General features: G+C 36.3%; 1 protein-coding gene across 2 annotated transcripts in view; it reads right to left on the bottom strand.

The window, feature by feature from the left end:
• Positions 1 to 8759: 8759 nt before the first annotated feature.
• The window catches only part of LOC136820923 (uncharacterized), a 68497-nt gene continuing 51750 nt past the window's right edge, over positions 8760 to 25506 (bottom strand). Inside the window, exons 25-36 of one of the 2 annotated variants that reach the window (XM_067077159.1) lie at positions 20826 to 21046; positions 18963 to 19026; positions 18698 to 18787; positions 17927 to 18046; positions 17279 to 17317; positions 16381 to 16494; positions 15354 to 15415; positions 14599 to 14679; positions 12970 to 13050; positions 12224 to 12387; positions 10357 to 10473; positions 8760 to 9476 (exon numbers count right to left, since the gene is read on the bottom strand). In XM_067077159.1, coding sequence (XP_066933260.1) covers positions 9313 to 9476; positions 10357 to 10473; positions 12224 to 12387; positions 12970 to 13050; positions 14599 to 14679; positions 15354 to 15415; positions 16381 to 16494; positions 17279 to 17317; positions 17927 to 18046; positions 18698 to 18787; positions 18963 to 19026; positions 20826 to 21046 — 1317 coding nt within the window. In that variant the 3' untranslated portion in view covers positions 8760 to 9312. Of the gene's footprint in view, positions 9477 to 10356; positions 10474 to 12223; positions 12388 to 12969; positions 13051 to 14598; positions 14680 to 15353; positions 15416 to 16380; positions 16495 to 17278; positions 17318 to 17926; positions 18047 to 18697; positions 18788 to 18962; positions 19027 to 20825; positions 21047 to 25506 lie in introns of those variants that run through there. The other variant, XR_010848657.1, reaches the window with a different exon arrangement.

Genomic DNA, 25506 nt, shown 5'->3' with positions numbered 1-25506 from the left:
TATCCACTGATGATCCCTCTGACACTATATCGTAATCCTAGAATAGTTTCACATACTCTTCACTTGAGAAAATGATTAACAGATCAAAATTTTCACCTGCAAAGAAGTTTGTGTGTCTGGGTGACTTTTTTCAACCTGGTAAAATCCTTGCACTGCGCACATTGTATTATAGAGCTTAGATGCAACAGATAATTCAGATAGAAGTTGTTGGAATGTTTACAAGGTTCTTGAGAGAAAATCCTATGATTGATTGTCAAATGATGACAATGACAGTGTGGTTATTATTTTTGTAGAAGAATTACCGTGAAGTGGGATAACTTAGGGAAATTACTTGCATAGCCATCAAATACTTGACCAATTATAAATAAAGTAGCAAATTTCAAAACAAAAGTAACAGTGTAAGAACTATGCATCTCTGCTCGCGGCTCTACTCTACCATTTTAAAATCTCATATTTGGCACGCGAGTATTTTTGGCGAGTTACTTGCGGTCAGAATCGTGGCTAAATCATACATTTATAAAGCCTGAAGGGCTAGATGGAGTGCTTTAAGCTCTTCCAAGCAAAAAAAGTGAATATCGCAAAAAAGTATTGCTGTATTGTTTTCGAAAACTTGCGAAGCTTCTGATTGGTCAAGCGCTGAAATTATATTGTAATGTTACATGACTTAGGTAGGATTTCCTACCTAACATCAACACACTTTTCAGCAAAAGCACGATATCTAGCCCTATGGGCTTTATAAATCTATGGGGTAAATAAAACAGCGTGGCTGGATAGTAAAAAATCATACCTACTGTAGGTCATAAATTTTAAGATGGCAGGAATTCAGATGTTTCTTGATGGCTGCTGGGCATGTATATAATCTCAAATTTAATAATGATATCAAACATAATTATGTATGGACATCACTTTCATGATTAGGAGAATTTGTTTTGATTTAACTTGGTATTTTAATGACCAGCCAGGTCATCCAATTGAGGGCTACGCATGTTAGCCTCAACTGATGCAATTTACCGGACTTCACGGTAGAATTGACAAATATATATAACATAATCCCCGTGCTTTCCCAGAAAAAAATTGAATATGGGGGGATGAGGATATAATAATGATGAGTCAAAACTTCTTTTAAAATGTAGTAGGACTTAAAGTTTCATGCTTACAATCATCAGCTACATATCCAGACGGTGTCAATCGAACGAATCGAACGCCGAATCAATTGAACGCAATCGAACACAATTGAATAATTGCAATTCGATTGTCGAACGCAATCGAATTGCAATCGAATATTACCCAGAATTTGCCGTTCGATTGCTTCGATTACGTTCGATTATGTTCGATTGTATTCCATTATGTTCGATTGCGTTCGATTGATTCAATTGTATTCTATTTTATTCATTCTAGTACGGTTACTTACGCACTCGGCCGTCCACGCTAAAAAGAGCTTTAAAGGAGTGATCAAATTTAATTTAATCACAATCAAACTTATCAAAAATAATCATAATCGAAGATCAATCGAAGGTAATTTACAATCAATCGAACCAATTAAACATAGGTTGACTATCCTCGAGGAAATCAATGAGGTGAATTTTGCGAGTCTGTAGTTTTTTCCGTGTTTAAGTCTAAACAGAGCTTTACGCCGAAAATACATTCGAATTTTCAAATGTAAACAGCGCTTTGAAAATCGAATGTTTTTGAGTGTTCACACGAGCGCGCAAATGTTTTCGAATGTTTTGAAACAATTTATTTTAGTAAGTACGTTCAATCTGGACAGTCTGGAAAATGTTGTTTGTCACTCGATCTTTCGAAATCATTGAAATCTTTTTTCTGAGAGGGGAAGGACTCTGATATTTTCTTTTTCTAAATGTTGCATACCGGTATTATTTTCATTTAACAGAGTCAAAATGTATTTTTTTTCAAAGAATTATGATTTATAATCAGGAAACACTTCTTAGTAATTTTAACTGTATTTGGATGTACAAGTTATTTGGAGGGCATTATTTTTGCCCAGAGTTATAGCTTCAGTTTTCATTTTTATTCACTTCTTTGTTGTTTACAATTCTTTATTTTATTCTCCAAAAAGCTTTAGATTTTTTTTGGTGTTGTCAATGGTGACGATGTTAGTGCAATTTAAGAACGAAGAAGATGGGAAGAAGAAAAAACCGAGCTTTCTTCAGTTTTGAGATGTTTTTGAATTTGAAATGCGTGCTGGAGCTCAACTGCAATAAAACAAAGGTTAGTTAACTTTTATTAATTGTGGATTCTTGATATTATTCAAGTCGCAGATGACAAGAGCAAGAGAATTCTCTCACTGTCAATTGAAGAAGGAGTTGTGGTACCACTCAAAAATTGGTCGAAATTCATGGAGAATCCAGCCTGACTCAGCTCATTATTATTTGCTGGCAAATGCTAAACCCCCTTCACTCTCCTCACTTTAGATATTTAATTTCCCTACATAAGAGCTAAGGCTCTTTCATTTTCTAATATCCCTGTTAAAATGCTATGTTATGCTATTATGGTCTTTATAAAGAGAATGGAAGTAAAAGATGGGTATTTTATGCTAACCATCCCTGTCTCACTGAAAGTTTTATCTCTAAGGTTATGGATTGATGACACAAATCTTGATTTATATTAGATTTATCTATATTCTTTCTTTTTCTTCAGGATGTAGAAAAAATGGATTTCAGATGGTTTTGGAGTCATTTTTTTCTGGATTTTTTATGTCTGAGCTACAGAAAGTTTAAAATATATTGTGCATTGTGTATCAAAAAGTCACCTTGTCTCGTTCTTCTAAGTCTGATGTCTAGTTCTTCTAGTTTAGATACATCCCCGTCCTATGAATGAGCTATAAAATATTTCACAAGAAGAATAAAATTCATTTCTTTCCTTTCAAATTTTGCAAGTTTCTTGATTTTTGAAGTTCATTTTGAGACATTTCGCCTCTTTTTCTTCCCCGCCTCCTTCTTAAAAAAAATTCACTTTTTTCTACGCCAATCAGATCTCACGTCTTTTTCCCGATCAGCCAATCACAATGGCTTGTAGAGGGCATTGCGTAATTTTTTGTCTGGTCTGTAATTTTGATGTTTCTCGAATCCAATGAATTTTCTTTAGCAGAGTAAATGGGGCCCACTAACCTGCAAATGCAGCGATTGTATTGGCTATCAAAAAGCCATTTTAGATTTTCTTGAAAGCCAGATAAATTGCGGACCGAACCGTGGGTCGGGGCTATTTTTTCATGGTCCCTATCTCGAATAACAGGAGATCAAAGTCTGGACTTCGAAAATTCCTTTGACAAAATAACTTCCTGAAGAAAATATTTAAGCCATAAAATTAGCCCCGACCCTAGATCAGGTGCCCCTATGTGCAGGCCACCCTAAACAGTTGTTTTTGACCCTTAACTCTCGGCCGAGTCGTTGCTTTTTTTGATAAACAGCAATTTTGGGACCTTACTTCAGTGGTCGTTTACTCGCGGTTTTTGACAGTTTTAACAAAAGAGTTTGCCCTAAACTTCAGTTAAAAGGTTATATTTTCACAATAAATCAATGACACAATATTCTGAACTTGTTTATACGTTTAAATTTGAGCTCAATACTCTTCATTATGAAAATCGCAAAATTTGATAAATTTTACAGACCAGAAAATTCACCTCATTGACACACTCGAGTCAATCGAACCAATCGAACGTTACTTGAACGCAATCGAACACAATCGAATATTACCCAAGAATCGAAGTTGTTCGATTGACACCGTCTGGACATATGATACAAATCTAATTGAAAAAATTCAAAATTCAAACATTGCATCTCTTGTTTATGGAAAGTGGCAGTTGCTTTATAATATTTTGAGGATGGTTTGAAGATGTGTTTACCGTCAACTGCTCTAACTTGGGACGATTGGTCGAAACATGGGACTGTTGCATATCTGGTCTGTATTTTCACTTACTGTAAAATCGAAAGAGAAATCGTGTATTTTTAATACACCGTTCCTTAACTCAAATCAAAACACTTTGGAGGTTCGGTGAAATGGTGGCCCAATTGCCATCCCATGTTTTGTCAGATAGTCCAAAGTTAGAGCAGTTGACGGTACATATGAAAGGGTATCATTCGGTTTTTTGAACGGTCTGTAAGTACCTGTATTTATATCAAGTGTCAAATCGAGAAAATCGACAGTTTTCAAGTTAATGTTGATTTCAATGTCAAATCCTATGTTTTTGAAAATTTCGACAATTGGAGGAGGTTGAGGATATATCATTTCAGTGACTTTTGGCCCCCTGGACAACAGGTTTTACCCCCGGACAACAGGTTCTATCCCCGGTTGACCCCCCCGAACAACCCAAATTACCCCCGGACAGAGCAAATTTACCCTTGGTGCTCGAACAAGGCAAATTTTGATGATTTTTTGCTACCCCCTGGACAATACTGTGAGTGGTCCTAAATCCGACAGCCCTGCATAATTTCGACCCCCCAAATAAAGGTTATGAAAAAAATTCTATGTTTACAAACACTCCTTCTCCAAGTTGAACGAAAAACTGTTGCAAGAATTCTCAAAACAAATTCAAAACATCTAACAAGATGGCTATAATGTCAAAATGTCAATAATGTAATTAAAAAGTGTGAGTTGTAAAAGTCTGAATGTAATTACCTTTTATTATCATTTATGATGTTTGACATATTCAGTGAGGCTGGAACTTCGATTTTTGAGGATTACGATTTTACCAGCTTTTTAGTGATTTTTGCCTCGCTAGCCAAATCTCGCAACCTCTTTACCTTAAGGAAGATCGAAATTAGAGTTTTTCAGCGTTCCGAAAAAAATGCAGAGCAGAAATTTTTTCATCTTCACAGGATTGATTCTCAACAACAAAATGCATCTTTTGGTCTTTGGGTTTGTCTCTGACGTTTTTCCTTCAAAGAATATCGATCACTTTCCTTTTCACCTTAAGCGCGCGAGAAAAAAATGATTAGCTCGCATTTTCGCGCGGGCGAATAAAGATGAGGCGGCAATCTTGCACTGAGGGTGCTACTTAGTTTCCGCCCTATTTGGCGCCCACGATAGAATGGCCCAAACACGGGGGTATTTCAAATGATAAACTATGTCGTTCTGTAAGTGTTTATTTCCTGAGAGATACAAATAGTATATTGAATGTTATTGAGTTTTTCGTTTAAGTATTTTTGAGCGCAAATTTAAATTTATGGTTAAATAAGACACAAACGATAACAATTCTGTTTATTCCTCACACCCCTGGGAAAAGTTTTTTTGCCAACTTAGCTATTTTACAAATCTCGGAAAAGAACTCCCATAGGAATTCCAATACCTAACCCGATTGGTTAATTTCGGAACGGCTTCAAGAAAGTCATAATGGCAGATAATTTTAAAAGTTTCTGAGGAAAATGTTTGTAATTTATCGATGTTGATGGCTTGTTGATTCTTTAAAGAAAAAAGATACTGTATAGCTTTTTCTAATCCTGGAATATCGAGGTTCCAGCTACACTGATATTGCAAAAAAAATTATGTTTCATATAAGAAGCAATAGACCTTTTTTTAAAGAGGCCACCCTGTTGAATAATTAAGTAGTCCAGCAGAAAAACAATGATATAGCCATGCATAATTATGCATGACTGTATCATTGTTTTTATGCTGGACTCCTTAATTATTCAACAGGGTTGCCTCTTTAAAAAAAGGTCTATTATTGTTAATTATTTGTTCAACTGGTTTACTGTAGCTGGGAAACCCGTCTACTCTGTCCGTGTGGTTTCGAAGTATAGCATTTAGTTGAAACGGAAAATATTATAGGAATGACAGAGTATGAATGACTGTATCAAATTTCCCAGTTTTAGTTGACACTTTGGTATTTTCGTTGTGTCGCAGCAAAAGGTCTTTTTTATTTTAGTTTGCATCTTTGAAAGACCACGTCGGCTGTCGGATTTAGGACCACTCACGGTATATCCTCCACCCCCCATGTATGTGACATTTTCTGGGGCTTTCTGCTCTGGGGAAGAGCCCATATACAGTATAGTTTCCGCATGTTTTTGAGTCATATTCTGGTTTTCATGCACTGGCTAGATGCTGTTTTAGCGTGTCTGAGAAGGTTACTCCTTTGAGAATAAACTCCTAATCCCAAATGATGCACCTGCCCCCTGCAGTGCGCATCGGTGCATTTAATATATATACTTTATGTAAACTCAGAATATAGGCAACCAGACTGATTGCAGCCTACTCAATGTGTAGCTAGGATGAAGTTATGTACCTATTGTTGACGTTCTGCAGCTTTTAATTATTTGACACAACATGGCCAATGTAATGCTAATAATGGCGGCAGGGCAATCATAAAATCACATCCTACAAACAACAATTGACAAAAAGGGTCTTATTTCTAGTGTGCAAAAGTAAGCCTCTCAGAAATAAAAATATAGGAACAAGTCTTTACTTTTATACTTACAAATAGATAAACTGATGAAACTGAGATAAAAAGTTGTTATTTCTTGACTGAAGACAGAAAGAAGACATGTGCAGACAGTGACAAAAAATGACCACTGAAAAAAATTGTATTGAATATGCCTCGGGTTGAATTTAAATCAGAGTAAGACCGGTTCCACAACTTCTATAGCTATTTCTGCTTTTTGTTAAGCACAGGCTTCGCTCTAGGAATATTAATCATTTGTTTATTATATTTTCTTCTTTCGAATGAGACGTGACGTCATTACACCGGCGCCATTCTCTCTTCATTCGCGGGCAGGGGTGGCGCAAAGAAAAGAGCCGATCCTCCATTCTTACATTTACACACTGCAGTGTTCCGAGTAAGGCGGTAGAAGGTGGTAGATATAAGTACGGCAATAAATTGTTTGAAATTTCCGTAGATATCAGGTTTTATAGTTTCTACTGCCATTTACCTAACCCGCCAGCCATCAACTTTCGAAAATCAGAAAATTTTAATAAAAAAATTTAGATCTAGAAACAAAACCGAGAACAAAACTACTACAAAATTACCATAGTTTTTAGATCGCATTAGTTGACAGAAAATGACCACACATATAATTGTCATTAGAGGTTGTCACAGCATTAGCTGCAGTTTTCAGTTTTTTGTCTTTCTGGCCTTTTCAGTTTTTTTCTGTGTTTTGCCCTTGGCCATTTTTTCTGTCTGGTCTGTGTTTTGTTCTCTGTTTTTGCATTTTTGGGATTTTCAGTGTTTTTGGAGATTTTCAGTTAATTTATGTTAATTTATGTCAATTTATTCAATAAATTTCAAATAGTATATGTCAACTGCTTGTTTTTTGGATTTTTCATTTATAAATTTTTGGTCTGTATTTTATACACAAGTTGATAAATAGCAGTGCCATTCTCAGTTTTGCATTCATTCCAAAAGGAAAACTTGAAGGGTGAACATCAATTTTCCAAATTTCAACTTTCAACTTAACTTTCAACAAGAATTAGTCATTCAATTCAAATATGACTTAGTCACACACTTTTCCACACAGTTTTCATACCCAGGCTAGCTGGTAAGTTTTGCTTTTTCTTTTCAGTGTTTGCTTTTCCTGTCTGCCATTTTGCCTGGGTGTTGCCTTTTTGCACTGCTAGGACTTAGCCATTTCAACTTATATTTTTTCTTCAACTTAAACTTTTTACATAGACACTTCAATTATAACTTCAAATTCAATTTATTCTCAATGCAATTATACTTCAATTTATTTTCAACTTAGATATTTTTGTAAGACTTAGTTAATTTTTTCATTTTAGTTCGAACCATACTTCAATTGTGTTACGAACACAGCCAGTCTCACCTTCATTTGCCCCTGACCCAACAGAGATTACATGCAGATCTTTCTACATTGGAGTATCTATAACTTGAACACGCACAGGGGAATACAAATTTCGAGTTATGGAGTAAGGTTTATAAGGCATTGTTGATTGTAAGGGCCATAAAGATTGTTCGAGTTAAAGAGACTCCACTGTGTAATTAAGAATCGATTGAAGCGATAGTTAGAGAAGTGGAGAATTTTAAATGTACAAAGTATTTACAATTATTTACAAGAATACCTTACCAAATTTGCACATAAGTATCAAAAATAAAGTATACCCAATTTATTCACCTAATCTGCCAAAATTGGCTCCTACTAAAATAATTCCCTTTACCCTTTAGCGTGGTTTCCACCAGTGTGACAGAGTTATCGCACTATGTGATGGAATCTTTCGAAATTGCGATAGAATATACGGTGATAGGATGAGCTAAATTTCCCCCAGTGTGATATCTCCCAAAATTTGAAGCTCAAAGAGCCATACAAGCACGTGTACAACATTTGTACAAATCTGAGGACACAAATTAACAAAAGATTTTCTCCAAATCCATATAGGAATTAACAGCTTCCTTTGAGGATTTGTTTTGTGTCCATCACTCCGGTCGATAAATATGAAAACTTTCCCACAAACATCGCACTGTGCGATGGTGGTTGTCGCAAATCATTCGATGATTAAAAAATCATCACTATGACAATGTACTTTACACTGATATCGTACAACCCTATCCCATAGTGCGATATTTGGAGGAAACCATACATTTAAGGTAACTCGAGACGCAAATATGAGTTGAGATGGAGTTTGAAAGTAATTGCTTCGAGATCAAAAAGTTTAGCTCCCCAAAGCTACTATTGTCGATTTCTATATATTTCGTTAAAAATCTTACTACCGTGTACCCACTGTTCGTTTCGCTTAGATTTTTAACCGTAACAAGACCAAATTTGCGTTCTCTTTTCAGTGAAGAAGAATTTGATCCAACCTGCTTTTATATTACTTTCTCGCGCGTTAGTTAACATATGTTTACATATCTACACAATTTTCAAAGATATTGTCAATAAAACGATGGTAGCTGGACTAATTACATATTGGAGAAACTTGTAGGAGTCCAGAATATACAAGGATAGAATATACTGGCTTATGCCAGTTCAACATGTGTTACGTCATTATCAAAGTTGTGTTTTTCATCCAATGACATCCCATAAATCTAAAAACATATCGCCTTCGATAAGCTAATTCAACACCGACCTTTATATATCCGTGGACCAAGTTACTCAATGCCGGCCAAGAAAAATATTATAATCGGAGTTTTTTTTAAATTGGTACCCGCGGAGAGGGCGCTATATCTAGTTTCGCTTGTACAATAATGATGTAGCACCGTTTGTCGATAGGCAAAGTTTCAAACACTTACAATGACTTCTTTGTGGGTACCAACTTTCAAAGAAACTTCGATCAAAGATGGCGGATTTAACTTGGTCCAGGGATGTATAAAGGTCAGTGAATTCAACACATTTGTTCCTTCAGCCAATCAAATTATGTAAATTTAACACGTCTTATTCTTTCATTGGTCAACGAGAGTCCACTCAATGGTTTATCAACGTCCAATAACCGATTTCTCGGGGTACCAAGACTTTCCGTTCGATCGATTTTCTGTGTAATGGAGCGAACAAGGTCACGTGCTTGTTTGATACTGTGTCCTAAAATGTTTAACAAAAAACTTTACAATGAAATAAATTTCAAATATTTTCGCTTAATGAAGAAAGTTTCAGTTAGAAAACATCGGGAGAAATTAGTTTTTGATCATGTGATTAGAAAATAGACCAATCCCAAGAGGAGATTTTGGTAACGTGATCAAAAAAAGTATGCAACTTGTCTTATGTTTGTAAAAAAAAATTGAACAAAAAGCTAAAACAATATATTGCCAGGCCAGGGTTTTTTATAAAACCTTTTCTGTTACTGTCGAACGTGCTAACCGCACTGGCTCAACTTCAGTATCTTTTAAAATACTCGTAGGCCCCCAATTGTAAAAATTGTAAACAATTTTGATAAAAGAAAAGCTTTAGCCTCGTTTTGGCGCAAAAGTCGTAATCACGCCAATAAAAATCAAAATATTTGAAAAAAAGAAGAAAAAAAACCCAGATATTCACCCAAGGAATAAGTGTGCAAAATTTCAGCCGAATAAAACTAATTTTGAGTCTCCAGCGTGCCTCAAAGTTTTTAGCCTCGTTTGAGGATAAAACTCGTGACCAAGCCCCTGAAAATCAAAATTTTGAATAAATGAAAAGAACAGTCCTAGGTATTCACCCAAGAAACAAATGTGCAAAATCTCAGCCGAATCCGAACATTTTTGAAGTCTTCAGCCTGCCCCAAAGTTTTGGGATGACAGACCGACACACAGATACACACACAGGCATTCTCAGATTCTAGCTCAACTAAAGTTGAGAAATCCCGAATAGAATTAAAAAAACCTTTTCTGCTAGAGTCATCTCTGAGTATAGGATTCTGCTCATTCTCTAACAAAAAGGTTTCTTATAGAGGAATTTGATCTATCTTTAAAGGTATGCAATTCAGACTAACCTCTGAGAAGTTCTTTGGTAGTTTCATCGAACAACGGGTATGCAATCCAATGTTCAAAATTCTTCACTAAATCGAAAGGTGTATTTCCATTGTTGTCTTTCAACATCAGGTCACCACCTAAAGGTTCCAAGCAGACAAAAAGATGACAAAAAGATGGACAAAAAGATGGACAAATTAGTTCAACATTTGCCCAAAATTTGGTGATCGGGAAATTTCTCTCTATCGTATTTTGTAGTTGCCTTTGAATTGGTTGGTAAAAAAAACAACAATCCTTTGTCATCCTAAGCAACTCAGGTTTCAACTCATGTCATTTGTTTGATCACGTGAGTCACTGTTGATTTTAGTAATAGTCCATAGCAAACTCCCGAAATTGCAGCTTTGGAATCGATCTATAAATGATCCCCGAAGCTTTCCAAATCTGGGATAAATTGGAGTTTTTACAAGCACTTATTTGATTTGGTTGGTCGTTAACCTGTAATAAAACAATTTTGTTACTTTTTCTAAACAACGCATCACTATTATACTTCAATGACCAATTAAAGTCTGTCCAGATATAATTGGCAGTGGAAACAAGAATGCCTGTAACTTTTGATAGTCAAATATAATTATGGAATTTTTTTGCTTGTTTTAGACAATCAAAAGCGCTATATTTGAATGTCATTTTGGTTGAAAAATTCGCGATTTTAGCGGTTTAATTTGCGATTGTAAGTTGGAGATTTGATATTTCACAGAAAAGTGCTACCAAGGGGTATTTCGGGTCCCATATCTTCCGAAGGACTTTTTTGTTTGCCTTGAAATTTAACAAACTTCTTAACCTAAGGTTGAACTACCACTGGTGTAAAAATGAACGTTATAGCATTAGTAGAAAAAAAGCTCAATTTCTACAATCGCAAATTAAACCGCTAAAAATCGCGAATTTTTCAACCAAAAGTACATTCAAATATAGCGCTTTTGATTCTCTAAAACAAGCAAAAAGAATTTCCATAATTATATTTGACTATCAAAAGTTACAGGAATTCTTGTTTACACTGCCAATTATATCTGGACAGACTTTAGTGAAGCATCTGATAACAAGTGATACTTTTATGGACCTACCTGGTTATGCATTTAACACATATATAATTGATATCTACGTGAGCGTGACCATTAAACAATCATTCAGAACACAAATATTGACGATCTATTAAAATTAGTCGTTTGTTTCTTATAAAAAAACGTTTGGAAACCAAAATTTCATGCTCTTGAAATATTCTTACATACTTTGTGAGCAAAAAAACATATCTCATCAAAAAATTCAGTAATTTTAAGAACATTGATGTATGCTTATCAATAGTGAGTCTTATAGATAAACATGCATTGTTTGAGCCAACAAATTTTTTTTTCAAAAATCTGCTTGAGCCATCTTTTACCTATGATGGTACCTTACTTTCATGCAAAAAATCAGAAAAAATTAATGATCCAACTTTTCACAAAGTCTAAAAAACCTGTTTTTTAGCCGTTTTTTGGCGCCCAAATTTGCCCAAAATTTTTTTTTTCGAAAATCGGGCTCCGTCACATTCGAGGGTTTGTTTATAGTTATGCATCTTTGTGCAAAAAACTAATGAGCCAATCATGAGGAAAGCTAATAACGAACGAACGAACGGACGAACGGGCAAAGGTTAATTTATAGGACCTCCACCGAGGTAAGTCCAAAAACTCCAGTTCATCCCGGGATCCAAATCTGGTATGGCGAATGATGAAATATTGTACAGGGATTGTGAGAGGAATTAGAGGGGTATCTTAAAATATCTGGCACATCACCCGTTCCACAAGCTGCGTTGTACCTATTAACAGTACAAGAAAGTTGATGAAATAAAAATTCCCTTACCTTTTTCAATGAGTACTGCTGCAGCCTTCATGTTATTTGAGTTGACAGCAAAATGCAACGGAGTGAATGCATTCTCATTTAGTACATTGATATCAAACTGCTGACTCGTCAAATATTCGATGACGTCACAGAAATCTCTTCGACTTGCACATAGGTGAACAATGCTAGGATAAGGTGTTTACGATTGTAAAGGTTTTAGTGTTCGTGTTCCCGTTTCATATTAGACACATACCTTATATCAAACCGGTAATATCTTTTCCTCTTTCTGACCAATCATGTTATACATATGTGTCAATTCAATTCCATGAGAGAAAGCTAGTAAATACACCTTTTTGACCGTAGTCGCGCGGTCAGGCGCGTACCACTTTATTATTTAATCTACGACCCTAAACTCAATCCAATCCTTTTTTTACACTTTTTTCTATTATCTTTAAATACGAAAAAAAAGACTGCGACGGTTTTAGGGTGGTAAGATTCAATTAACTGGGAGTATTTTATACCACCTCCCAGCCATAAACATCAAGAACAAGTTAAGAACATTTTAAGCCTTCGCGGACTCTAAAACACCCAATTTCATAAGAATTCGCACAAAAAAACAAGTAAAATGGTGAGAATAAAAACATTTTAAGAACATTTTTAGGCTTAAAACTCAAAAAGTTAAGAACATTCGAAGGTTTCAATTTGGTGTTCTTATAAAAAAACGTTCAAAACTTTTATTGAAGAATTTACAGTTCGAATCTTCTTACGTATTCATGCCAGAAAAGAGGATGGATTTCGGATTGTGATGGTTTTCCAACAAGAACTTCACTGTATTTGATGGTTGGTCACTAAAAATGTAATGCAATTTGTTACTGTCATCATTTAGAAGTATATTCTGGTAAAGAGCGAAAAAAAACACTCATTGTGTTTCAACCAGGGGTTCATGGTTCGAATTCCCACCGCCTTCGGTCAGATTGCCTAAAAGCCCTAGCCCTACTTTACTATCCTCATAAAATATCAACCTTTTCTTACTATACCATGTTATCTTCAAGGGGTGCTACCCTTGCCCAAATTTCCAAATAAATTACTGAAAATTGTTATTACGAATTGAATTTTCCATTTCAGTGTGTTTGCGGCCTCAACTAGGTAGGCCATAAAGGTAGATGCATAAAACTCCCGGAGCAAATTCCTGTACGCTTTTTCGCCTTAGGGGTTTTTCCTTGTTTCTCTTGGTGACCAAGTTAGTGCAGAGATAATCTCGCACCTAGGGACACTTGCACCACTTTCTGAACGAGCGCCCGTTAAACACCTCATCACCAAAAACCGGGATTTTTCATTCTGTTTCTTAGTGAGTTCGACTTTGACGATTTTTGAAAATTAGAAGCCTTTCAAGTGCTTTGACGCAAATTCCAATTTTTCGCTACTGCAGGAGCTTCGAAAGTTAAAAGTGCGACATAAAAAATCGAATACTTGGAGCTCGAAAACCTGGGCTCCAAAAATTCAAAAAAGTCACACCGTGGAATAGACGTTACTTGCCTAGAGAGAAAACGCGTTGACGTCTAGTGTAGGCTACATTTAAACAGAATAAAAGAAGCGAACTAAGGGACTGGGCTCGAGGTTGATTGTAAGTAGTAGAATCAGGGGCACCCTCGCGAGCCAGGGTCGATGAACGATTCTGCGACTTAAAGAGGCCAGTACCGTATAATTGGAGGAATCGATTTGCAATTTTGTCAATTGATTGGTTTGCCAAGAGTTCTTCATACTTCAACTTCTTCATGTTGAGAATCTGTCTTTGACTTATAAATTTACTATTTACATCAGTCATTATTTAGCTTGTTTTGATTTTTTCAAATTCTCGGACTTTGTAAAATGGCGGGATTATGCTAATCGACATACGTTTCGCGTACATGCCTAAAAGTACTTTCGTTTTTAAAGTGCACCAGGGCTTATATCCCCGTCAACGCGTCCATCAGAATCATCAATAGCGTTAGGGGGTTAGACTAGGTCACAGTGTGGATCTAAACCACACTGAAACGACCGCCTTCCTTCACGCATCACGCACGCTCGCGAAAGAGCGCACGCACATTGTTAACGCCTACATGTCATCTCCAGTACATTTTAGATTATTCATTGGAAACAGATTACAATATAGTCATTTTTCACGTCTCGATCATTCAATTACGAATAAAAGACATTCAGGGAAAAAAAAGAGAAACACCTGGGTAATCTAGTTAAAAAAACCGAAAGTAAATGGTAGACAAAGTAATGAGCCAAGGCATAACGAGATTAGCGTACCACTATGAAAGAAACCGCCTCCGGCGGTCGATAAGCCATGGGGTCGAGGGTGGAATCAGGGAATGAACGATGATAAAACGAAAAAATCAAAGTCAACATACCATGTTTGCTGTTCCATGAGAATTTTCTCCAAAAATCTTTCGATTTCCAATTCTTTAAAACGGAATCCTCTTTCTATCAACCTGAAGCGTAAGAAAGTAAGATATAAAAGCCAAGAAGATCAAGGTACAGTAAAGACATATTTGAAGTTTATCGTGGCTTGGATGACGAGATTTACGTTTGGCTACGTTTCGAGAGATTCTTCTCCCATTATCGTGCAAAGTGGAGAATGTTTTCTCCACTATTAGTACTAAGACCTTCTGTCAGGTGTAATTTCCTTACAAGGTGTGAATCCCCCCCCATGTTACCATAGAAACGCAGCCAAACGTAAATCTCGTGATCCAAGTCACGATAAATTTCCAATATGAATATCACTGGGTCGATAAACTCAAACTTATTCAGTACAGTAAAGTCTCCATAATTCGAAAACGCACGGAGAACGTAAATTCGCTCGAGTTAAAGAGACTGGTTTATAAAGCGTTATTATAAAGGGACCAGAAAACTTGTTCGAGTTAAGGAGGCATTCGGGTAATAGAGGTTCAAGTTATGGAGACTTCACTGTACCATAAAAATTAGATATTTAAATCAAACTCCACGTCACTCTACGAGTGACTGAACTTAAAGTGGCAGAAACAAATGGACAGTACTGTAAATAAAAAATTCTCAAGACTGCGTGATTTCAAATCATCTTGATATGAATAAGAAAGTCGACCAAAAGTGCAGAAAAGTGGAATAAAGAAGTGCAATTAACTTTTACCATTGTGCACATAACAGAAAATTGTTTGCAATAGCTAAATACACAAGACTTGGTGGAATGCTCTAATGAAATAAAAATACATGTATTATGCAAAAATACAATGTAATATACAGTGCATGGGTAGTCACGTGGTCTTAATCACAATTGTTTCGGAAGTATTACAATAGAATTCCCTAGAGGAATTCCTAAGAGATTTCTATTGTAATACTCCCAAAAAAACAATCCCACAATGCATCGCTTTTTTAGAAAAATCAAAAACTCCTATAAGATCTATTACTACAAACGCGGTGTTTTTAACTTTAACGTTTTTTTATAATAACACCCCTGTCTCACAGCCTCGGTGGAACTTTTTCCCACAATTGGGATGAAAATTTCTATCAAGATTCAAATGGGGATGGAATTTCTATTGTTCCCAGTTCAAAAATTAAAAAAAAATTCAATAGGGCTTTTTTCAAAGCATAAGGTCCCAGTGGGGCTGAAATGGTTGTATACTTTTCCCATCGGTGACGAAATTTAGGCCTAATTTTCCAGTGGGGCATCAGGGGTCCAAACGGGCCTGTGATACCGAGGGGTGTACTTTGGATTTATCGGAAAGGCACGAAAGACTTGTAGTAGCTTGACAGGTTGGAGTAGAGGTGTGAGAGGGAGGCGATTCAAAATACAATGAAATCATTTTGGATAAATGAAACTATCCACGTAAAAGTATCGTTTGGATTTTCACCATGGATAGGATGATATATACCTTAATAGAAATAAGTAGGGCGAGAACTAATTTGGGCAAGTGCAGGGCTCAAATCAGGGTTTATTTTTCATAGAATCACAATTTTTGCGAGGAATCAATCCTTAAATTTTCACGAGAGCTACTTTTGGTAAATTTAGTTAAAAATTTCGTCGAATTCCCCTAAATTAGTTCTCACCAGAAAAAGTTACCTTAGTTCGGTCTGAGATTGTGTGTGCTGTGTAATTTCTCTGAAATATTTTCCGTATTTTTCAAGATAAAAAAAATTAAAGTTGTTTAAAACTGTACCCCCGTTTCTTTATCGAGTATATCCTTGAATGTGTTTTGTCGATCATTCTCCATGATAACCAAAATACCGTCACTGCGTCCCTGAATTGCTGCACAATGAATTGCCGTTAATTTCTAACGATAAAACACGGGAAAGAAATTAGATAGGTATGTAGCTATGAGCCCGCCGAATGCATTTGGGATAGGTCCCACTCCCGCAGAAGTAGGAATCACAGTTTTGTTATCGAAAAAGAATTAAAGTCCGGAATGTTAGCCAAAACTCAAAAGAAACATGAAAAATGAAAGAAATGGGTCAATAGAAGGCCGAGTTGCGAAATTTAGTCCACAAGAAAATTTTAGATTCTAAATTTGTGGAAATTAATCCATTTAATAGCCTATGACACGCTCTGATGATAAAGTTCCCAGAGTCTGTCTCAAAAGTATGTGGACACCTTAGTTTTTTGACATTATTTTCTCAGTTCCCATTCATGTTATGTTAGAAAGTTTACTCAGTTGGAAAGGTATTTTCAAGGAGAATGTTTAATATAAAGGATAAAAAGTTTTTGAAAAATTGAAATATGAAGATGAAAAAAAAGAAGATTTTTTCTTTAAAAATCATGACATCAGGCTATTTAGAAAATTTAAACCTTGCTGATTTCAAATCTCTATACAGATTTTTTGTATCTTTCTAAGATAAAAAGTTACAGCATTATGAACTTGGTCATTTGCTAATATTGGTCATTTTTGGACGTTTTAGGCCTACTTCAAAGGGCATCATATCGGTGTATAACTTTCTAACATAGCACGAATGGGCGCTGAGAAAATGTCAAAAAACTAAAATCGTCCACATACTTTTGAGATAGACTTTAGTGAAATAGCTCTTAGCATGTTGATGATGAAGACGAAGATAATGATGTACCTTTTTGTTTCTTTTATATAAATCACATCCTCTAGCTATCTGAAGGAATAATGAAAAAGAGATGACGAATTAAACAGGTAATACGCTTATATGGAAATCAAAAAGCAAAAGTTTACAGTTTACAGTTTGTATATTTAGAGCTTTTGGATACAGTAACCACCATATTATTACCGTAACTCGGTGCGAACACCTGAGTAAAGAATTGTCCAGATTTTGTGTACTCAGGCGTAAAAAGGCGTTTATCTTACGTTAATTGTAGCGAGGCTATTGCCTCTTAGACACAGTTTTTTTTAATTCCCTTTCGGTCTGGTAGAAATAAGAAGTAGTTGTTTTACATTGTCAACAGCAAATGATCCATGTAAATTCGAACCCAACCCTTTTAGATGTTCTCTGAATACTTGACTGCATCGGGCTACCCGTATTTAGGAAGCGTGTCCAAGTTTAAAGTTGACTAGTCCGCCATCTTGTTTTCAATTATGGTCGTCAACAACGAGATTCGAATGTTTTGAAATTCGAACGTTCAAAAATTTAGGGTAAATTGGAAAATAACTTGGCGGACTAGTCGACCTCAAAAATGGACAAACTTCCACGGGAAATCTGTGAGCAGTTAGCCTATCTAGTGTGTAAAAGAATATCTGTGAATCATACCAATTGTTTGATGCACTCAGTGTCAGTAGGCTTTCCATGTTCACCATAGCAACGTGCGTGCAATGCAGTGTTTCTTTCGTTATCTACCGCATTCACATTAATGTCATGTTGACAAAGAAGCTAAGAAAAAATAAAACAAAAATAAAGAAAATTCTCCTAGAAAACTTAAGGAATTCCAGATACATAATCTCGCTATTTAATGACGAAGGCAATAATAAGTTTACTAATGATCTGTTTGTTAGTAGTTCACAAGGCTCCTTTTTCGAAATTGCCATCAAAGGCTTGGATAAAATAGGATGGCTGGTCAAATACCAAATACAGTAGACTCTCCCGAATTCGAACTTCTATTATTCGAATCTTTCTTTAATTCGAACTAAACCATTGGTCCCCTCAGCTAGAAATTAGTATAAAATTTCTGGAATTCGAGAAAAATTCTTGGTCACTTGAAAATTTTGAATTAGTATGAAAGAGCCAACTGTATTACGTGTCTCGTAATATTTACGCTTCTTTCATAGATTTCCATGAAATTCATAATATCAAGCAATTTATATTGCAACAAGAAGAACAAGAATGATCTGCAGCTTGCTTCTTTAAGGTAGGTGGTAGCAGGGGCGTTTGTATTATAAATAAAATCTCTAGGACTTATAAGATGGTAGAACAGCGTAGCACCATAGTCATTATAGAAAGTAATATAAAACGGTCTCTATAATTCAAAGAAAACTCTTGGTCACTTGAAGATCGAATTGCAAAAAAATGAAAATGAGAACTCACATCAATAACCTCTGGCGTTCTTGTGCGGTGGAGAACGGTCGCTTGTTTTGTATCTCGAACATCAATATCAATTTTGGCTGATAATAGTCTCTAAAAAGTGAATTGGATGTGAACCTGACCTTCGAAAAGATTTATTAAAAAATACAAAATCTACATATATGAGTTAAACTTTGCAAAGTTTTAAAAATAAAGTCTGTAAAGAACTTGAACTCTTTAAATTTTGTACACTTTTTGGTATCGATAAAAACCAAAATGTAGACAGTACCTTAATCAATTCAACATTACCAAAGTAGCAAGCAACATGTAACAATGAACTACCATTCACACATCTAAAATAAGACAAGTAATCTTCATTAAGAGTTAAGTAAGGTTGAGATGTGTTGGACTTAAGGCTACACATTTAATGTCAATGCTTCATAGAAAATAAAATTTGCACTAAAATTTAGGACTTGAGGCTGTTTATGGTTGATATATTATGGAACATTCTAAATTCTTATTTCTTTTGAATTGCAAAATACACCTCTTTCCCATTAGAATTCTGTGGACTTAAGGCCGTTTTTGGAAAGCGTGCATGCTGAAATAGGGGGTTATGATCTTAATTCAATTTTCGAAACAAGTAATACTTTAATGGACCTACCTATTTATAAAACGAACAATTAGAATTTAATGGAAGTAATGTATAATTTTAAATTTCGATTTATATATCTATTGGAACGGAGAAAGCAATTAAGAAACGCATCGATGTTTAACGGTGAAAGAAAAATAATATCGACACTTTAATCAATCTGGATTTGACCCTTGTTTATTGTGAAAATCATAAAAATACGTCTAAAAGCTTTACCATTACTGTTTCTAAAAAGCTGACCGAAATACCCAAAAACTGTGATTTCCGGCATATTTCCGGTATTTCCGCCCGGAAAATTCCGTTTTAAAGGAATCAGACTTGGCTCCGTCACATTTTGGGCATTGCCATTTTACATCATTGTGCAAAAAATCATGAAAATCTGTCGAGTATAAGTTGAAAAAATGAAGGAAAACCGTTTTACGCCGGTTTTCGGCTGTTCCGGCGATTTTTAAGGAGTTCCGGATTCAAAGGATGATTTTTTTGGAAATCTAACGATGCTAAGTTTTGGGCATCATCATAAAGAACATTTTTCTGTAAAGAAACAATTAAATAAGTTGAAAAAATGTGACGGAAATGTGAAAAAACGACGATTTCCGGCACATTTCCGGTTCTACAGACCGGAAAAAATTTTCTTTCGGCAAACGGTTTTCGACACCTTTTCGGCAGTACTAATGTGCATCTATGTGCAAAAAATCGCAAAAAACTAATGATAAAATCTCGAGAAAATCTCAAAAAACCGCTTTTTTCGGGACATTTCCGGTTCTACCGGCCGGAAAAATTTTTTTTTCGAAAATCGGGCTCCGTCACATTCGAGGGTTTATAGTAATGCACCTTTGTGCAAAAAATCAGAAAAATTGAATGAGCCAATTTCGAGAAAAGTTGGTAACTAACGTACTAACGAACTAACTAACGAACACGGGTTAATTTATAGGACACTACCTTAAGGTAGGTCCAAAAATGGACTTAAGTCTGTCTTGAATTGACACTGCGAGTTATAGTTATAGAGTTATAGCTCTATGTATCTAACAACTGATGTAGAGATTTCCTCCGAAACACTAAAGCTCTGTGAATAATTTGTCGGTATAATTTTCAACATATGGAAGGTTTTGATTACGGAATTTCGCCAATCCGTATAACAGGTTTATCAGCGGGAGGCCTGCACGTTTTTGGGAATTGGCGTGTTTACCCGAAATATTTTGAGGCCCAAGGGCAGTTGAACCCGACTGGGAGTATCAATCGTCTTCAACCCGCTTCTTCAGAGCTTCAGCGTGGGTGGTCAACATCAGAATAACGGGTGATAGCTCATTTTTTAAGGCTTATAAGAAGCATACTATTACTAACTATAACAGATAGACCTTAGAAGTGCTATCAAGAGCTCGTCACCTCATTTGGCCTTAAATGTCCTAATGTGATCATTCAACTTAATTTTTCCCCGACCAACCTTTTTTACCGAGAAAGGATTCTGGGATATTATATGCAAGGAAAAAAAGCCTTCAATCAAACCTCGTATTTACAGTTGATAACGTATGCGTTCCATCTAAATGATTGTTGATGACCTCATCAAAAGTTTCCATATTGCCTAGCAACAGCTCTGAGCGATATTTCTCCCAATAGTCACAAACGCTTTGAATGAAGTCTTGAAAATTCTTGGTCCTGATAGCTTGTATTGCGTTTAAACCTGATTTACTTTTAATGGTAATATCAGCACCCCATTCTATCAGTAACTATAAAGTAAAAAAATACATGTAAATGCCAATAGGGGAAACTTGGAATTTATTCAAAAGTAAGCTGTTGGAGCTTAGGAATCTTTATGTGCCATTGAAAGAAATTGATCGTCAGAGTTGGAGAAGAAAAGGCGGATCGATACCAATAGGAAGAGACCTACAGATAGAAGTAAGTGAAAAACGACGACTACACAGGAAATGGGCTAGATCGGTTTGCCTCATTGAAAAAAGACGCAACCGTCAAATCTACATAACAACAAGAAACAGAGTGAATCGCATGATGACAAGAGCTCGTCGAAACTACGAACAAAACATTTGCAACAAAGCCAAGTCCAATCCGAAAGTTCTGGTCACACGTGCGAAGTAAGATGAAATCTGCTAGCGGAGTTTCCTCTCTTCTAGAAACACCAAAAGATAAATCATCTCTGCGGCACGAAGATAATGAAAAGGCGAATATTCTCCAAAAACAGTTCTGCAGTGTTTTCACTAATGAACCAGAAGGTGAAGTCCCTGATTTTCCAAGCAGGACCGAGGAAATTATTGACGATATCGTCATAACCAAGGAAATGCTATCTAAGAAAATTAAGGAGCTTGATACCAATAAATCACTCGGTCCCGATGAAATCCACCCGAAAATGCTGAAAGAGCTTGTAGACGAGATCGCAGAACCTCTTTCCCGTATAATGAACAAGACCTTGACTGAAGGAGAATTACCTGAGGATTGGAAACTTGCCCACGTTACTCCTATTTACAAAAACAAAGGTGCTCATAATCTAGCAGTCAACTATAGACCAGTGAGTCTAACATCAGTAGCTTGCAAACTAATGGAGTCAATCTTAAGAGAGCATATCACAAGATACCTTACAAACCTAAAGTTGCTATCCAAAAAGCAATACGGCTTCACCAGCAGACGTTCTACTGTCATTCAACTACTGATGTATATAGACAAATGCTGTGAAAGTATGTCGGAAGGTAAAGTCGTCGACTGCATATATTTCGATTTCGCGAAAGCGTTTGATACCGTGCCCCATCGCCGACTTTGCAAAAAGTTAGAAGGATATGGAATCACTGGAACAACCAAAAATTGGATAACATCTTTTCTCAAGGGACGAAAGCAACTAGTGAAAGTGAACCAATCTCACTCAAAACGATGTAATCAGCGGTATACCACAAGGAAGTGTATTAGGACCTCTACTTTTTGTGCTGTATATAAACGATCTTCCTGACAAAGTTGTTTCCGACCTATTACTTTTTGCAGATGACACGAAGATATTCAAAGAGGTCAATTCCATCAATGATTCTCTTGTCATTCAGAAGGATGTAGATACATTGAATGAATGGTCTAAAGATTGGTTTTTAAAGTTCCATCCCGATAAATGTCATGTTTTAACACTTGGCAAACTAGCTAACATAAAGCACGCACATCCTTATTCTCTCGCTGGTAATCAACTGGAGCATGTTTTCGAGGAGAAAGACTTGGGAGTTTTGGTGGATGCTGAGCTGATGTTTGAAGAACATATAGCCAAACAGGTAAACAAAGCGAATTCGACACTTGGTATTATCAGAAGGGGGTTTGATAATCTTACTCCAAAGACCATAACGACACTATACTCCGCCTTTGTGAGGCCGCACCTTGAGTACGCGCAGTCAGTCTGGTCACCCAAACTACGCAAACATGTGAACATGCTTGAGGGAGTCCAAAGACGAGCTTCAAAACTTATCCCAATATATCGACACCTCCCGTACACTCTCAGTTTTTAGGGTTTTATATGAGACCTTTTAGATGCTAATTTGAAGAAAGACCTTATCAGTCTGAATTCAAACCTTTTAGGTTTAGTTTTGAGACCTTAGCCGGTCTAATTTTTACTTAGATGTCAGTATATCATGAAAGGTCTGAATTGAAACTCTTGTGTGGCCGATTGAGACCTTGCAAGGTTTCCATTCAAGCAAGGTCTTGTTCTATACACCAAAAAGGTCTCCTTTGTATTTTCGAAATAAGACCTTCATGGTCTGTTCTTGGAAACGGTCTTATTCAACACTTCTAAAGGTCTCAATCACGCGTTTGAAACAAGACCTTTTTAGGTCTGCCTGATACAAGCCTTTTCAATAGACACGATAGTGAACATCCGATAGACAAGATAAAAGGGCTTGTATGGAGACCTCTAAAGGTCTAAACAATTAAAAAGAAACACCAATTACTCCAAATTTGAGTCTAAGGCTGAACCTGTGTCGTGGGAGAAGCCTCTCTTTTTTAGTGAAAATAAAAAAGAGAAACAGAAAATAAAACAAGAAGTGGAGAAACTGGTTTGTCATTGTGGAAGTACTGTACCATTTGACAAGAAGGATTGATTTCACAGCTTTTGACCCTGGAACAGCTACGCATGACAAGAGAACACCTGGGTTCCCATGCGTAGCTGAGCAGGTACCAATCCTTTATTTTATCTGCATTATCTTGATCTACACGTTGTGCGAGCATTCTTCGGATACACCCCTCCCTCAGTCTTGTTTGATCTTCTAAGTCTGGGATGGCAAATAATGAGTGCAACAAAACTTCCAAACAAGAAGATGTTAACTCAGTAATTGGTGAGCTCTGCCTACTAGCTCCTACCGACGACATCAAGAGATGTATCAAAAACCTACCAATATGGAAAGGACCTTGATCGTTTGAGGAAGGATTTCAACGGATTTACCAAATCTATTTTAGAAGATACCTGTTCTTTTCTACAAGTACCTGAGCAGAAAGACTATCTGAAACCTTCAAACATACATAACCTTATATGTAGGATCCAGAACTTGCTTCCAGAGAGATGCGTCATCTGTAATGAATCTTATTGTGTAAGGTTGGAGGATAATCCCCTTCTTCAATGCGTCATGTGTGGACAGGATGTTCATAGGCAATGTTTTCTTCTTCAACTCGGTGCTGCTGACCAAAAATATGGACAGTGATAGTCTCTTGTCTATCATTAATCCACATAACATCAAAAAACCTCTACTACCTTTGTGATCACTGTGCTAATGAGAACCTCCCAAAGAGCGAAGCAGGAAAGAAGAAAAACAAAAGACAGAGAGACCTTAATAACCTTGTCAAGCCAATACCAATGGCAGGCAAACAAGATAAGGATGACAATATGAGTGATCCAATCCTGAGTGATAAAGACAACTCAGAGTCAAATGAGACAATTGAAATAAGTGACAATTTGACGGACCAAAATCGACAGATATCCAAAACCTGTGCGCACTATGTAAAAGGAAAATGCAAGTACGGAATAAAGGGAAGAGACTGCAAGTTCGACCATCCAAAAGCATGTCGAAAATTCATGAAGCACGGAACCAGAGCCAGAGTTGGCTGTCAAAAAGGTAGAAACTGTCTCTTTTTTCACCCAAAAATGTGCATTGATTCACTGAGGAAAGGAGAATGTTTCAATAAGATGTGTCAGCTAACACATGTAAATGGAACAAAAAGAAATGCCGAAACCTACCCACAGAGAGAGAGAGAATATCAAAACAAATGGGATGTCAAAGAAAATCAGTACCAAAAAATGATTTTAAGGAACAACACTATCAGCATGACAACAGGGAGTATGGATCTCAAGAAACCCATCAAAGGAATAACCAGAATACAAACAAAGAAATGGATTTTTTAGCTATTTTTCAAAAATTCAAAAAAGACTTAATACTGGAGATCGATCAGAAAATATCCACACTGATGGACAAACAAGTGAGGAAGGAAATACCACTACAATACCAGTATCCTCAACGAATGATGTCCCCTCAGAACACCAACTGGGGAATAAACCCGTCAATGATCAACCCGTCTCGCTAAATTCATTTTCAATTTTAAACGTTCAAGGACTTAAACCACAAACAGTTCAATCAACAGTACCATATATCAAAGACAAGTTGATTGAGAATAACTTTTTATTTATGATTTTAACAGAAACTTGGCTCAAAGACCATAATGATGCTGAGTTACACATAGAAGGCTATGAAATATTTCGGTCCGACAGAAAAAGACCAAAGTCACGATTTGGAAGATGTAGTGGTGGTGTCGCTATATACATGAGAGAAGATATTTCATCACACTTCAAACAGACCGTTACACACTCAAATGGCGTTATCGAAGTCATCTGTCTGAGTTCGACTACATTGGATATCCAAATATGGGGAATATACCGACAGCCAGACGACTCATCTAACGGGAATCCATCTAAGAATGAACAATTCAAACCAGTTATAGAGTTAATTAAATCAGAACTAGACAAAACTGAAGGAAAAACACCAGACATCTTCATAGCAGGTGATTTTAACCTGCCACACGCAAATTGGGACAGCAAGTGCTCAAACCCTGGGGCATCTACAGAGGAACAAAGAATGACTAGTGAAATATTCACTCTTATGAATGACCATAATCTGATTCAACACATTAGAGGAGCCACACACAAAGCAGGAAATACACTGGA

Source organism: Clytia hemisphaerica, unplaced genomic scaffold (genome assembly GCF_902728285.1).
Source record: "Clytia hemisphaerica strain Z4C2 unplaced genomic scaffold, Clytia hemisphaerica genome assembly, whole genome shotgun sequence".
Taxonomy (NCBI): domain Eukaryota; kingdom Metazoa; phylum Cnidaria; class Hydrozoa; order Leptothecata; family Clytiidae; genus Clytia; species Clytia hemisphaerica.
The sequence above is the reverse complement of the archived record's forward strand: the minus strand, read 5'-3'. Positions and strand labels throughout refer to the sequence as shown.